The 16,426-nt window shown below is 44.3% G+C and overlaps 2 protein-coding genes across 2 annotated transcripts in view; one reads left to right on the top strand and one right to left on the bottom strand.

Moving 5' to 3' along the window:
- UCK1 (uridine-cytidine kinase 1) overlaps positions 1-16,426 on the top strand; it is a 91,096-nt gene that overhangs the window by 794 nt on the left and 73,876 nt on the right. The window lies entirely within an intron of this gene.
- Positions 1-16,426, bottom strand: part of PRRT1B (proline rich transmembrane protein 1B) — a 48,345-nt gene that overhangs the window by 21,580 nt on the left and 10,339 nt on the right. Inside the window, exon 2 of the mRNA XM_040324396.1 lies at positions 216-544. Coding sequence (XP_040180330.1) covers positions 216-544 — 329 coding nt within the window. The remainder of the gene's footprint in view (positions 1-215; positions 545-16,426) is intronic.

The raw sequence follows: 16,426 nt of genomic DNA, 5'->3' as shown, positions 1-16,426 counted from the left end.
GGAGACATTATCCCGATGCTTGGCTGCAGAGATCGGGAAATGTCTCCCTGCCTGTGATTAGCGCAGTGCCGACTTCCTGGCGGGCTCTGCACATGGACTGTGCGAACACGCCGGAGCTCATCCTTAGTCATGAAGGGGGGTAAACCTTCTGGGGCTGAAGTGGTTAAACGCAGCTTTCTCACAAAGTAGTTTGGCATGTAGAGAGCTTTTCTTACTATGATATAGGGATATGACCCTGGCGGCAGGTTCTGATGTGCGTAGACATTCTGCAACGTCGGGCCAGACTGGTACATGACAGCCATGGAGCCAGAGAAGTTATTTTGATAATTGGGGTACAGCAGATGTGCAATCTTAGGGTCCGGGGGAGAATACGGTGGAGGGTCCCCAACAAATGCCGTGTTCTCTATGCCTTTAGGCTCCTCTGAGGTAGGTTTGGGCTGCTGCGATGGTTGGACGAGGTCTGTACTTGGAGTGTTAGCTCTTTGGCCCATTTCCACAGCTGCTTCATTTCTTTCTTCTTCTCGCTGGATCCGAACTTCCATTTCTGTCAAAAGAACATAAAATGTGTAAGTCTAATGTGCACACCACTTATATAATATACACCAATATATTTGAGGCCAATTTATCGAAGTACGTGCTCTAAGGGTGTATGTGTCTGCGTATGTATTGGACGGTGTCAGTGTTTAAATATTATTATGTTTACAATCTTACTTTTAAATATTTATTACAACGTTTCCTTCTATCAACCCTGTTGTGAGGGGGGGCTTTGGTGAAATGTCAGGGTACCCTTGACATCTCCTCTTTTAAGATAGGGACTGAGGACACAGATTCCCCAGTCCCTTTCTCTGCATCTTCACTGATGAATGAATAATGAATGGACAGGAGACAGAGGCTCATAAACTGAAGCATTGTAAACACAGAAGCTCAGTTATGAATGGACAGAGTCAGTGACGTAAATGACATAGAGATAATATTTATACATATACACACATACTATCAGCTCCTTCTTCCGCTCTCCATCCTGGAAGAGCTGGGACAGGGGAAGAGGAGGATGGGGGGGGGGGGTGCGGAGGACACAGTGAGGGACCAGAGGAGGACACAGTGGGCTGTCAGGAACGATCGGCGCAGCGGTGAGGGGAGTTAGAATCACTGATCTTCCTGTGTGGCTTTCAATAAAGTGGCTAAAAGCTGCGGAAGTGAGAGGAGCAGAAGCGGCTGTCAGATGCTTTATTGAAAGCCACGCAAGGAAATCAGTTATTGTAACTCCCCCCCCACTGCCGCACCGATCGTCCCTGACTGTCCAAGTATCGGGTCAAGCATCGGAGCATTTGCATGAGTACAAGTACTTGTGCAAATGCTCGGTATCGGCACCGGTCTTGCAAGTCTTATGCCCTGTACACATGATCGGAATTTCTGATGGGATAAAATCTGATTAAATTTTCCGTCGGAATTCCGTTCAAGCTGTCTTGCATACACACTGTCAGACCAAATTCCGACCGTCCAAAACGCGGTGACGTAAAACACTACGACGAGCCGAGAGTTCAATGCTTAAGAGCATGCGTCGACTTCATTCTGAGCATGGGTGTTTTTTTCTCCGTCGGAGTTCCACACAGACAATCGGAATTTCCATCAGAAAAAAATAAAACATGTTCTATTTCTAAACTCCGACTGAAAAAGTCAGATGGGGCCCACATACGGTCGGAATATACAATGAAAAAATTCAGTTGGACTTTTTTCAATCGGAAATTCCGATCGTGTGTACAAGACATAAGACCTGTTCTGCACAATTGTCAACCTAGCCAAGCTGTCCATGTGCAGGAAATGCTGTCTGTAATTTCCATACTTGTAGTCCCACTAACCACTAATGGTTGGGTTTCCTCCTCCCACTGACCACCAACATTGGTGCATTTTTTTCTCTCATTCTTCCGATGACCACTGACGATAGATCATTCTTCACCCCAGCCTAAAGCAGTGTTAAAGTCAGCAGCTACAAACACTGTAGCTGCTGACTTTTAATAAAGGACCCTTACCTGTCCAGGGAGCCTGCGGTGTCGGCCCCCGAGGCTGATCCGTCCATCGGATCGGGTTCAGGCACCGCCATTCCAACTAAGGCTTCAATGCTGGTTTCCGACTGCGCGAGTTCCGCTGAGCTTTGTGAATAGCCAGCGTGTCTTCTGGGACAGACACAGGTCCCAGAAGACAACTGGGGTGTTCGCTGAAGAAGAGGACGTGATGTCCTGGGCCGCGGCCCAGCTGAATCAGAAGTACACTTGTACTTCTAAAAAAGGTAGGTACTATTGGAAAAAAAAAATTACGATGGGTGGAGAGGTGATCTTTCGTTTAAAACCACCTCTCAAAAGTAGATGGAACTCTGCTTTAAAGTAGCTACATATTTTCTCTGTGAACCTGTTTTCTCTGTGAACCTGTTCCCATACTTTGCAAAATAAGGTATTTCTATATTCTGAGCAAGCAGTAAAAGTGCTATAAAAAAGCATCAATTCACCTCTGTAGCTTTAAGCATTGTGGACACATTCATCTTTAAAACTTACCACTGAGGCAAAGTTTTTTTCCCTACCTTCTGTTGAAGCAGAATATTGGCAGTCTAGCAGTCTTCCAAAAAAAGATAATTACACAGCCCGTGTTGTAGGCTGCCAAGAAAACCTACAGAAATCTGACTTTAGAATATAATTTTTTAAATCTTTTAGAATTAATTACTTCACAGTACAAGCAGCTAGAGAAGTCAGTATGGGCTTGTTTTAAATCACTTTTAGTGCTTGTTATGATTATGTTAAAATTGAAAAGTCTCTGGTCTAGGCACAGGTGCGCTCTAAATGTCCCTCCTCCTAAAGTGGGGGTGATGCCCTACAGCAGTGGTTCTCAACCTCAGTCCTCAAGTACCCCCAACAGGCCATGTTTTTAGGTTTTCCTTTATCTTGCACAGGTGTTTTAAATCAGAGTAAAAAATTAACCCTTTTCTTTCCCCTGCATGGGTAAAGCACATATTCTCTAAAACCACTTGCCGACCGCGCTATAGAGGAATGATGGCCTGTTCTGGGAGGGTGTTATATGATGTTCTCCCATGATTGTGCCCGCTGCGGCACGCTCTGATTGCTGTGTCCTTGGGGCATAGCTGATCACAGATCGGGGTAAAGAGCCAATCAGCGGGTCTTTACTACATGGTCAGCTGTGTCCAATCACAGCTAATCACCATGTAAACACAATCCGGTTATCGGCATTCTTTTTTTCATGCTGACAGTGTATGGAGAGGAGAGGAGAACCGATACCTGGCTTGTGTAAAAGGGACTGATTATCAGTGCAGTCCCAACAGTGCCCACCAGTTGTCCCTATCGGTGTCCACCAGTGCACAACGGTGCTGCCAATCAGTTCCCATCAGTGTTGCCTATCGGTGCTGCCCATCAGTGCAGCCTAATCAGTGCCCAGTAGGCAAGTAGTTAAGCTGGCCATACATGGATCAGAATTCGGCTGGTTCAATATACTAATTGACTTCAGTACAACCAGCCTGTCGGATTTTTCACAATCGATCAAAGCCGCCAGCACTGATCAATGTATTCTGACGGTGGGGAAGTGTCTCTGGGGTCGGAATACATAAGCTCAATGAGAGTAAATCCCCCATCCACATTGAATGGGTGGATGTTGGAAGCGGATCAATCTTTTTTTTTTTTTGTCCAACCCACTGGTTGAAAGAAAAAAATATATTCACATCATTTTTCGGGTTCTGAAAAACGACAACATGCTGCATCTTTTAACGACGTTTTAAAAAATGACGTTTTTCGGGTTGTAAAAAATGATCGTGTGTGGGCTAAAACGACGTTAAAAACCTGCGCATGCTCAGAAGCAAGTTATGAGACGGGAGCGCTCGTTCTGGTAAAACTACCGTTCATAATGGAGTAAGCACATTCATCACGCTGTAACAGACAAAAAAGCGCGAATCGTCTTTTACTAACAGGAAATCGGCTAAAAGCAGCCCAAAGAGTGGCGCCATCCGCATGGAACTTCCCCTTTATAGTGCCGTCATACGTGTTGTACGTCACTGCACTTTGCTAGAGCATTTTTTAAAAACGATCTTGTGTGGGCAACGTCATTTTAATGATGAAGTTGGAAAAACGTTGTTTTTTCTACATGCCGAAAACGTCGTTTTTTTTTTAATGCCGAAAAATGATCGTGTGTACGCGGCATTAGAGTTCTATATACACAGCCATTTTTCTGGATGCTGCAAGTGTCATTCATATTGAAGTATAGAGCTGGTATAAGCACGTTGATACACTACAGGCACAATCCTCAGAAGGTTCAGTGATTTGCAATGCACAGTCAGCACTGCAGGAAGTGAAGGGGCAATGTACATGACTAACGTGCAGGAAAAGGAGAGGTTCTGGAGCTCAAGGAGGGTGTTACCAGAATGTGTAAAAACACAATCAGAAATAATTTCATGAAATATAGATAAACAGGACCATTAGGTAGTTTTTTTATATAATTTTTTATTTATTTTTTGTCGTTTTTGGAGAATAAGGGTACGGTTTAGTGTCACTGAAAGCTGATGGTGGACAACACCCACAATCCCATCAATGCCAGTCTCTATAAAGGATCCCTATGATTAATAAAAGTTACACATCTCATCATAGACCCGTCCTTCACCCCACAGATTGGGATATTGTGTTTTTCTTATCTGCTGAAAGGGAAAAGCTTTTCCCTTTTCTTTGTTCTTCTCTGCTGGCCGTACAATCGGAACATAAGCTAGCTTGTTAGAAGTTAATTTATGTATACAATAATGATTTAGGATATATTCCAAAGGCAGTAAAGTGCTGAGTTCTGTAGGCTGAGTTTATCAGAGGTAGCTGCTGAATTATCTATCAACATCTAATGGGCTGTTAACCCTGTGCAGACACAAGGGATGCAGTTGACCAGCCTAAATGTGTATTGTAAGGCCTCCTCCACGTGAGTGTACTCATCTGTATACCGGTACAGAGGGATGTCTTTTCCCACATGGGGTGCACTGGTCCCCTGTGTATCCCTGTGCAGGCAGTCCCATTTATGTCTGCTGGGACACAGCAGCTGCATGGACAAAGCACCCATTTGCTGAGTGCCTGTTCCAGAACACAGACCGTGTTAAAAACAAAAATGTAAACATTTAAAAAAAAATTTATTTCTAACTTTTTCATCTGGCTATGATACTCTGAGGAAAAGGGTCCGTCCCTCGAAACGCGTCAACATGTACCTCTAAGACAGGGGCCGACAACCCGCGGGCTGCAGCCGGCACGACACCACTAAATGTCAGGCACGTCGGTGCACGTGATGAATTCACCTGCACCCGGCCCATAGATATTTTAGTCCCTTCGGACAGTCGGCTTTCTTGAGATAACTGATGCAGCTACGGAGCTGCTCGGCTGTTATTCTAAGCAGCGGGAGCGAATGTTTCCCCTCTCGTCGCCTTTCCCGGCTCGCCTGGGCTCTCCCGTCCCACCGGGAAGCCCAAGAGACCAGCCGGCACATCTGCTGGCTGGCCGGAGACCTGAACAAAGCCGGAGTTGGCTTGAATCGGGTTTTGGCTTTAGTAACCATGAAGCGATATGACATCACTTCCGGTTTTCAGAACACTTAAAGGCACCACATTTTTTTAAATGTCAGTATTCAAAACAGCCAAACTTGGCGTTTTGAATGGGTTTGTGCAGTGGAGGGGTTTGGAGTCTTATAGACCCCAGATCTCTCCATAAAGAGTACCGGTCACTGCCTATTACTGTCACAAGGGATGTTTACATTCCTTCTGATAGCAATAAAAGTGATCAGATTTGTTTTTCAAAGGGACAGTGTAAAAATGAAATAAAAAACAAATAATAAAAAAAAAAGAAAAAACTAATTTAAAGCGCCCTATCCCTCCGAACTTTCACGCAGATTCAAATGCATACTGAAGTCGCGACTGCAGATGTAAACAGTGTTCAAACCACAAATGTAAGGTATCTCTGCAGTCTTTAGAGCAAGAGCAACAATTCTAGCACAAGACCTCCTCTAACTCTAAAATGGTAACCTGAAGACATTTTTGAATTGTCGCCTATGGAGATTTTTAAGTACCGTAGTTTGTCGCCATTCCACAAGTGTGCACAATTTTAAAGCATGACATGCAGGGGGCTGTGTAATGTAAAGGGGTCCAGTGATGCAGGGTGCAGTGTAATTTAAAGTGGTCCAGTGATGCAGGATGCTGTGTAATGTAAAGGGGTGCAGGGTGCTGTGTAATGTAAAAGGATGCAGGGGGCTGTGTAATGTAAAGGGGTCTAGTGATGCAGGGTGCTGTGTAATGTAAAGGGGTCCAGAGGGCTGTGTAATGTAAAAGGGTCCAGAGGTGCAGGGGGCTGTGTAATGTAAAGGGGTCCAGAGGTGCAGGGTGCTGTGTAGTGTAAAGGGTCCAGTGATGCAGGGTGCTGTGTAATGTAAAGGGGTCCAGAGATGCAGGGTGCTGTGTAATGTAAAGGGGTCCAGAGATGCAGGGTGCTGTGTAATGTAAAGGGGTCCAGAAGTGCGAAGGCTTTTTAATGTAAAGGGGTCCACCAGGGGGGCGGGGGCTGTGTAATGTAAAGGGGTTCACAGATGCGGGGGATTTGTAATATAAAGGGGTTCACAGGTGCGAGGGCTGTGTAATGTAAAGGGGTTCACAGGTGCGGGGGCTGTGTAATGTAAAGGAAATCACAGGTGCAGGGGCTGTGTAATTCAAAGGGATCCAGATTATTATCTTCATTTATTAGCAGGTGAATCGGTCCCTCCATGTATTCTTATACATTGAGTCTCGCCCGTAAGTGGAAAAAGGTTGCTGACGCCTACTCTAATGCCACGTACACACGGTCGGAATTTCCGACAACAAATGTTCGATGCCAGCTTTTGGTCGGAAATTCCGACTGGGTGTAGGCCCCATTGGACAAAAGTTCTTGTCGGAAATCACGATCGTCTGTATGCAATTCCGACGCACAAAAATCCTACGAATGCTCGGGATCATTGAACTTCATTTTTCTTGGCTCGTCGTAGTGTTGTACGTCACCCCGTTCTTGACATTCGGAATTTCAGACGAGATTTGCGTGACCGTGTGTATGCAACACAAGTTTGAGCCAAAATGTTGTCGGAAAAAAATCCACGGTTTTGTTGTCGGAATTTCCTATCGTGTGTACGCCGCGTAAGAGATGTCTAGGTCTCAATATCCATCCAATTTTGACCTCTCTGTCACCTGGGTTCTGCTTTTAGCACTCTCTGCCTGTGGCCTTCTAGGAGTATGCATTTGGCATTGTCTTGATTTTGATAAACTTTTGTTATCAGGTAATGCACTAGGCCTTTCCACCCTCTAGTGTTTTTTATCGCGGAGTATGGATCTAACTTTATCTAAAGCATTTTTGAATCCACTTACTTTTAACTGGCTTACTATTGCTGCTGGAAGTCTATTCCAAGCATCAACTACTCTTCTAGTAAAAATAGGATTTTTGTACTCACCGTAAAATCCATTTCTCTGAGTTCATGGACGGACACAGCATCCTTTGACAGACGGGTTATATCCGCTTCCTAGCGGATATAACCCTACTGTCAAAGGATGCTGTGTCCGTCTATGAACGGAAGAGAAATAAGAGTAGTTTTGGACTTTCCTCCTAGTTTGAGGTCATGTCCCTGTGTTCTTGATCTTAGCTTTATATTACAGATGCTGCCTTCCTGAACTGTACTCACACTCTTATGTACTTTTACATTTCAACCGTGTCTTCCTTTTCACTTCTTTCCTCAAACAGGAAGTTATAAGCAGACAAGATTTTTTGCAGTTATTAGGCAGAACTAACAAAACACTTTTAGTGGTATGTTTAACAGACCAAAAGGAAGCTAATAGGAGAAGTTTATTATTAGAGTTTACAAATACTTTAACCACTTAACCCCCTTCATGACCGGGCCATTTTTTGCTATTCAGCACTGCGCTGCTTTAACTGGTAATTGCTCAGACAATCATGCACGCAAATGAAATTTATATCATATTTTTTTTAACACAAATAGAGCTTTCATTTGGTGGTATTCACCACCGTTTTTTAAATCTATTATTATATAAACTAAAAAATACTGAACATTTTGGGGGGGGGGGGGGGGACAATATTTTCTACTTTCTTCATAAGTTTAGGAAAAAATGTATTCTGCTACATGTCTTTGGTAAAAACCAAACTGTGTGTTTGGGGACACTATACTGTTAGGGACACTAGTATAGTTCTGATTGTGATCAAGGTACTGATCCGAATGGACAACAATACTAGTAATGGCGGTGAGCAGCGACTTATATTGTGACTGTGATAATGTGGCGGGCAATATAGCACTAAATGACACTGGCTGGGAGGGACACCAACTGACGTTGCTAGTGACACCAATATAGTGATCAGTGATAATACTGTACTAATGGCACTGACTGGGACTGGGTTAACATCAAGGGGTTAAAGGGGTGGTTCCCCCTAAAACAAATTTCTAACAATACATTCGGACGACTGCTTACACTGCGGGTAGGCTGGCTTTTTTTTTTTTCGTACATACCTCGATCATATCGCATATCGCCGTTTCATCCCTCGGCTTCCGGGTATGAGTCTTGCTGGACCTAGTTGATTGACGTTCCTCCAACCGGCGCATACTGCGCGTCACGACTTTCCGACAGAAGCCGAACGTCATTGCGCCGGCCCTATAGAGTCGGCTCTATACGACGCCTGCGCAGCGATGTTCGGCTTCTTTCGGAAAGTCGTGAGGTCAAGTATGCGTCGGTCGGAGGAACGTCAATCAACTAGGAACGCCCACCGCCACAAGACTCATACCCGGAAGTCGAGGGATGAAACGGTGATATCGAGGTATGTACGAAAAAAAAAAGTCAGCCTACCCGCAGTGTAAGCAGTCGTCCGAATGTATTGTTAGACATTTGTTTTAAGGGGGAACCACCGCTTTAACTGTGTGCCTAACACATGTAGGCCCAGATCCACAAAGAACTTACGCCGGCGTATCTATTGATACGCCGCGTAAGTTCTAAGATGCCCCGTCGTATCTTTGCTTTGTATCCACAAAACAAGATACGACTGAATGTGGGCTCGATCCGACTGACGTACGTCTTAGTACGCCGTCGGATCTTAGGTGCATATTTACGCTATTGAGCACCCCACATTGCCATTATCTGTACGTGATCACTTTTTATCTTTGTCATATTTACCTATGACTTTTTACAAATAAACCTCATTGGTTTTAATTGACCTGCACTATTGGAGTTCTTTTTCCATTTCATATCATCCACTCCATGGTTTCCTGAGAGCTTTAGCAACATCCTGCCCTGCATCTCCTGACTGTTGGTCTAAGGATTATATTCAAGGTATTGATCCAACACACCATTCAAGCTCTGCTGGTTCCTGTCGTCCACGTCAATTTGAAGTCCCAGTCTCGCTTATGGTCCCATTCCGGTTTGAGTGGTCCCGGTTTCCAAAGACCACTATGTCTGGCTGACTCTTTGCTGTACAGTAGTAGAGTCCAACCCATCCGGTAAGCGTATTTCATCCACTACCTACCTCGATGTGATTGTGATCCTCATAGAGTGCCACAGACAACTTGTGCACCTGTTGTATCCCAATCAACGGATAGCAGCTCATTTGTTTTTTCCCTGCACCCATCACCCAATTGATGTTTTTTCTACTTTGAAATATAGACTTTTTTCTTTGCATCAAGCACTGATTGAGCAATTTATATTTATATGTCAGTGGTTTATGTATATGCATTTTTACACTTACCTTGTCATCTCACATGGTATCACATACTTTGGAGTTTTCAGTTTTTAGCGCTACATTTTCTGTTTACTACGCATATTTACGCTGGCCGCTAGGTGGCGCTTTCGTTGATTTCCGCGTAGAGTATGCAAATTAGCTAGATACGCCGATCCTTAAACGTACGTCTGCCCGGCGCATTTTTTTACGTCGTTTACGTAAGGCTTTTTTCGGCGTAACGTTACCCCTGGGTCTATGAGGCGTACGCAATGTTAAGTATGGATGTAGGGACAGCGTCAAATTTTCCGTCGTTTGTGTAAAACGTTCGCGAATAGGGCTTTGCGTAAATTACGTTCACGTCGAAAGCATTGACTATTTGCGACGTGATTTCGAGCATGCGCACTGGGATACCCCCACGGACAGCGAATTAACATAAAACACGCCCTCATCTTATCCATTTGAATTGCGCGCCCTTACGCCGACACAGTTACACTACGCCGCCGTAACTTACGCCGCAATTTCTTTCAGGATACGGAAACTACGCTCTAAGTTACGGCGGCGTAGTGTATCTTAGATATACGCCTGCCTAAAGATAGACAGATCTTTGTGGATCTGGCCCGTAATGTGTGCTGCTTTTACTAACAGATCTGTTGGCTTTTTCTCCCTGAACTCAGTCGATTTGGGGGAGAAGAAACAGGCAGATCACTGTTTGTATACAGAGTTCTGTGTGTTTGCCGACAAAGAACTCTGTGCTGTGATTAGTAATAGCTGATGAGCAGGTTTCAGCCACAATTATTGGCTGAAAGCTGCTAACAAACTTGTGCTGTGTCTAATGATAGCAAGGGTCAGTGGGGCTGTGCACCACCAAACCAGAAAGTACATTGTGACATACGGCTGTTCCACCCTCTTGCAGTATATCTACTGTGAGTGGGTCACAAGAGTTTAAAGTGTATTTCAACCCAAAAACTGTTGTGCTTTACCAATCCTAATGCCCCCCACACACGATCGGTTTTCCTATTTGAAAAACTCAGATGAGCGCTTTTGGTCGGGAATCCTGACCATGTGTATGCTCCATCAGACTTTTTCCAATGGAAAAACTGCTGGAAAAAGATAGAGAGCAGTTTCTCTTTTTTTCCCGTCAGCAAAAAATCCGATCGGAATCTCCTATCTGTGTACAAATTCCAGCGCAAAAATTCAGTTGCATGCTCAGAAGCATAGAACTCGTTGTAGTCTTTTACGTCACCGCATACTTGGCAGTCAAAAGTTCACCAAACTTTTGTGTGACCGTCTGTATGCAAGGCAGGCTTGAGCGGAATTCCGCCGGAAAAACCATCCAACTTTTTTCCACCAGAAAAACGATCGTGTGTACGAAGCATTAGATGTGGTGGCTGCATTTGTTTTTTCCCCTTTATTTTCACCTGGTGATCCTGCAAGTAACACCGTTTTTGTCTTAGGGTGGCTACACTAATTACTCTCCTGCATCTAAGGAAGTGCAGCATAGGCACTTTTTTCCCCTGAAAATAGGGGGAAAATCACGGGTGCGCGCTATACGCTGATAGCATACCTGGGAGGGGAAGGAGGGGGACGAGCGCCCGTCGGAAATCACCGAGCCGCCATCTCCTCTCGGCTCTCACTCGGCTGTCACGTCACACACGCACAGTCCCGCCTCTGCCACCAGCATTGGACCAGTGTTCTGTCTGTCACAGGAGATGGTCCAATGCCGATGGTGGAGGCGGGACTGTGCGTGTGTGACGTGACAGCCGAGTGAGAGCCAAGAGGAGATGACGGCACAGTGATTTCCGGCAGGCGCTCGTTCCCCTCCGAGGTATGCCATAGGTACGCGCTACAGTCTCGGCCCGCGCTGCCCGCGTTTAAGGGTTTCCCTACCCTCCCCTTCACCACAGACTGCTGAACATTTGGGTATAGAAGCCCCAAGCCGCGCTACAGTCCCGGTCAGCGATGCCTGCGTCTGAGAGTTCCAGCTCCCTCCCTTCCACCATCGAGTTCTGACAGCTACCCTGTTTCCCCAAAAATAAGACCTACCCTGAAAATAAGACCTAGCATTATTTTCCAGGAGGGCTTCAATATAAGCCCTACCCTGAAAATAAGCCCTAGTTAAAAATGCTTGTAAAATCCTATAATACACTCTATTGCAGTATTTTTATAATGTACAATGTGTGTGTTTCTGTAATATAATTGCGGGGAAGAGAGCTCCAGCGGGTAACAGAAGTGCAGAGCGGCACTATAACAAATATATTTGGCACAATTATATTACAAACACACACATTGTACATTATATAATACTGTAATAGAGTGGATTATAGGTTTTTACAAGCATTTTAACTCAGTTCACACTGGAGATTCCTGACAGGCAGGGAGGGAGAGGTGAGAGAAGACAGCACATTACATAGTAAGACCTACCCCGAAAATAAGCCCTACTGTGTCTTTTGTTGGCATAATTAATATAAGACCCGGGCTTATTTTTGGGGAAACACGGTAGAAGCCCTAAGGTACTGTGTATCTCCTTGAACATAGGAGCTGCTCCCTGAGTTGCTTGCTGTACATTGCTGCTTATCTTATTTTTAATTTTAACTGCATTTACTATTTGGACTAAAAAAAATAGTTTTTCCAGAAAATTCCCTCTTAAAATTGGGGCGCGCGTTATACGCCGATAAATATGGTACTTGTATAAAAGCTGACCATTGTAAGCACTTCTGTCACTGCTGCTATTTCTTGCCAGACAGTTTGGTCTGATAAAGGTAAAAAAAAGCCAGATTAACTGGCCAGATCACCAGGTGAAAATAAAGGAGAAAAAGGCTACACAATGAAAACAAATGCAGCTACCACATTTTCGGATTGCTAAAGTACAGTATATTATAGCTTTTAATTATAGGTTTAGAAACACATTAACATAACACATTGATAAGATTTACATCAAGCCAATCTGTTTTATGTGTATAGTTAAAAAAACAAAAAAGACTATACATTTCCTTGAAATAAAACATAGATTTTCTTTAACCACTTCCCGCCCGGCCTATAGCAAAATGACGGGCGTGCAGTGGTTCAGTTATCCTGACTGGACGTTATATGACGTCTTTCAGGACAACTGCCGGCGCGCGCCCGTGGGGGCACGGAGAGTGGAGATCGGTGGTGCGGCATGTCAGTCTTACACACCGCTACACTGACCATCAGTGCAGGCTATCAGTGCCCATTAGTGCCGCCTATCAATGCATACCAGTGCCGCCTCATTGGTGCCACCTCATCAGTGCCGCCTTATCAGTGCCTGTCAGTGAAGGAGAAAACGTACTTATTTACAAAACTGTATAACAGAAACAAAGAAAAACTTTTTTTTATTTTTATTTTTTGGAGTCTTTGTTTATTTGTTGTGCAAAAAATAAAAAACCCAGCAGTGATCAAATACCACCAAAAGAAAGTTCTATTTGTGGGAACAAAATTATAAAAAAATGTTTGGGTACAGTGTAGCACGACCGCGCAATTGTCATTCAAAGTGCGACAGCGCTGAAAGCTGAAAATTGGCCTGGGCAGGAAGGTGCGTAAGTGCCTGGTATTGCAGAAGTTAAAACTCCCAATTTTTGGAACTTTTCTGTAAAGTTGTGTTGGATTTCTGTAAACTCAATCTATATTGTATATCATATAGAGATCAGGATGTCCAAGAGATGAATCCCTCCCTGACACCTTACGCAGAAGAAATCGTCATGTTTTGTTTATTTCTCTGTTATCTTCAGAATCGACTGAACTTTGCTCAACCGCAATCTGGTTCCTCATAAAGGGCAACCCAGCAAATACGGAAAATATTTTATCATATTTGTCTTACTCAAATTAGAAGGGAGTGTATGTGCTATTATTGAATATATAAAGATTATAGATATACTGTTCCCAGAGCTGGATCATCTATAGGGCAATCTAGGCAGGAGCATAGGGCCTGTAATTGCCCCGGGGGCACAGCTACAGTATAGCTAAAAACAGAGAACTCTGTGGGACTTGGCCAGATTTATATCCCAACCTGATTTTTATGAATGGGATGAGCCGCAGTGAACTGTTTCTGATGTGAGATATAAATGAACCCCCACAAATACTTTTGTGCCCCTGTAACCCCAACTTTAAAACTTTCTGTAACCATAACCACCATCCCTGTAACACTAATCCTCCTCTATAACCCCAACACTAACTTTTTTTTTCAATGATGATTTTTATTTGGCACAACTCCTTTACTATGGGGGAAAGGAACTTCATTAACCCACTTCAGGTCTGGAAGGCCATTTTTTGCTATTTAGCACTGCACTACTTTATCCGATAATTGTGCGGTCATACAACGCTATACCCAAACAAAGTTCTTATAATTTTTTTAGGTGGTACCATCCTGTTTTTTGTCAACATGGGGCTCTGGGCTGTGATTGGACAAAGGCGATCAGCCGGTCCCGACCATTAATCATTGACTGGGACTTGCTTACAAAATCCTCCTGCGTCTCTAATGACATCGATGCGCTTGTGGGACGGGGAAAAAAAGTCCTGCAATTAGAGCATCTTTGGGGTGGCCTGGGAGCACTGTATACAGTGCTCCTACCCCACCCCTGTCCATTGGAATGAATGGGCAGCGTTTCCGAAGTGCCTGAAAAGCGATTCCCGAAGCTACACAACACTGGGCTTTTAACCCCTTCTTTGGCCGCTAGCGGGCGTTAAAAGCGCCCTGCTAGCGGCCAAAAAGTGCAGCTTAAACAGCAGTAAGAAAAGATAACCGCTCAGTAGTGTTTAAAGAGCCTCTTCACTGGATCCAAACCATGGGTGCCGACAATGCAATGGTAATGCAAAAATAGAAGGGAACTTGGACACCCGCACTGCAAAAATGTTCCTTTTATTAAAATAGATCACAAAATAAACATGCCACAGCAAAAATTGGAACAAAATCTGCGTGTTTCGCACTGTAACTTCAGTGCTTAGTCATAGCTAGTACTAGCGTTAGCTTTTGTTCCAATTTTTGCTGTGGCATGTTTATTTTGTGATCTATTTTAATAAAAGGAACATTTTTGGAGTGCGGCTGTCCAAGTTCCCTTCCGTATTTTTGCATTAAACAGCAGTAAAGCAGTGCTTTACCGCCGCCCCAGTGTGAAAGCAGCCATATACTGGTCACTGAAAGTTCAACATGGCACCTCATGGCAAAGAACTCTCTAAGGATCTGAAAAAAAAGAATTGTTGCTCTACATAAAGGTGGCCTAGGCTATAAGAAGATTGCTAAGACCCTGAAACTGAGCTGCAGCATGGTGGCCAAGACCATACAGCGGTTTAACAGGACAGGTTCCACTCAGAACAGGCCTCGCCATGGTCGACCAAAGGACTTGAGTGCATGTGCTCAGCCTCTTCTAAAGATGATGCACAAGAAAGCCTGCAAACAGTTTGCTGAGGACAAGCAGACTAAGGACATGGATTATTGGAACCATGTCCTGTGGTCTGATGAGTCCAAGGTAAACTTATTTGGTTCAGATGGTGTCAAATGTGTGTAGCAACCAGGTGAGGAGTACAAAGACAAGTGTGTCTTGCCTACAGTCAAGCATGGTGGTGGGAGTGTCATGGTCTGGGGCTGCATGAGTGCTGTAGGCACTGGGGAGCTACAGTTCATTAAGAGAACCATGAATGCCAACATGTACTGTGACATACTGAAGCCGACTGTGATCCCCTCCCTTCGGAGACTGGGCTGCAGGGCAGTATTCCAACATGATAATGACCCAAAACACACCTTCAAGATGGCCACTGCCTTGCTGAAGAAGCTGAGGGTAAAGGTGATGGACTGGCCAAGCATGTCTCCAGACCTAAACCCTATTGAGCATCTGTGGGGCATCCTCAAACCAAAGGTGGAGGAGCGCAAGGTCTCTAACATCCACCAGCTCATCGTGGAGGAGTGGAAGAGGACTCCAGTGGCAACCTGTGAAGCTCTAGTGAACTCCATGCCCAAGAGGGTTAAGGTAGTGCTGGAAAATAAGTGTGGCCGCACAAAGTATTGTCACTTTGAGCCCAATTTGGACATTTTCACTTAGGGGTGTACTCACTTTTGTTGCCAGCGGTTTACACATTAATGGCTGTTGAGGTATTTTGAGGGGACAGCAAATTTACACTGTTATACAAGCTGTACACTCACTACTTTACATTGTAGCAAAGTGTAATTTCTTCAGTATTGTCACATGAAAAGATATAATAAAATATTTACAAAAATGTGAGGGGTGTACTCACTTTTGTATGCCTTTAGTTTTGCCCTCAGCAAGTAAAATGCATGCTCAATTAGGTTGAGATAAAATGATTGGCTCGGCCATTGCAGAATATTCCACTTCTTTTCCTTCAAAAACTCCTGTGTTGCTTTTGCAGTGTGTTTTGGATCATTGTCCATCTGTACTGTGAAGCGCCATCCAATCAACTTTGCTGAATCTGGGTTAACAGTATATCTCTAAACGTTGCAGAATTCATGTGGCTGCTTCTGTCTTCTGCCACATCATCAATAAACACGAATGACCCAGTGCCACTGGAAGCCATGCATGCCCATGCCATCACACTACCTCCACCATGTTTTACAGATGACGGTGCATACTTTTGATCATGAGCTGTTCCAAGCCTTCTCCATATTCTATTCTTCAGGCTTATGAATGGTTTGCACCTTGTGGTGAACCTTC

This window comes from Rana temporaria, chromosome 9 (assembly GCF_905171775.1).
Source record: "Rana temporaria chromosome 9, aRanTem1.1, whole genome shotgun sequence".
NCBI classification, from domain to species: domain Eukaryota; kingdom Metazoa; phylum Chordata; class Amphibia; order Anura; family Ranidae; genus Rana; species Rana temporaria.
The sequence above is the reverse complement of the archived record's forward strand: the minus strand, read 5'-3'. Positions and strand labels throughout refer to the sequence as shown.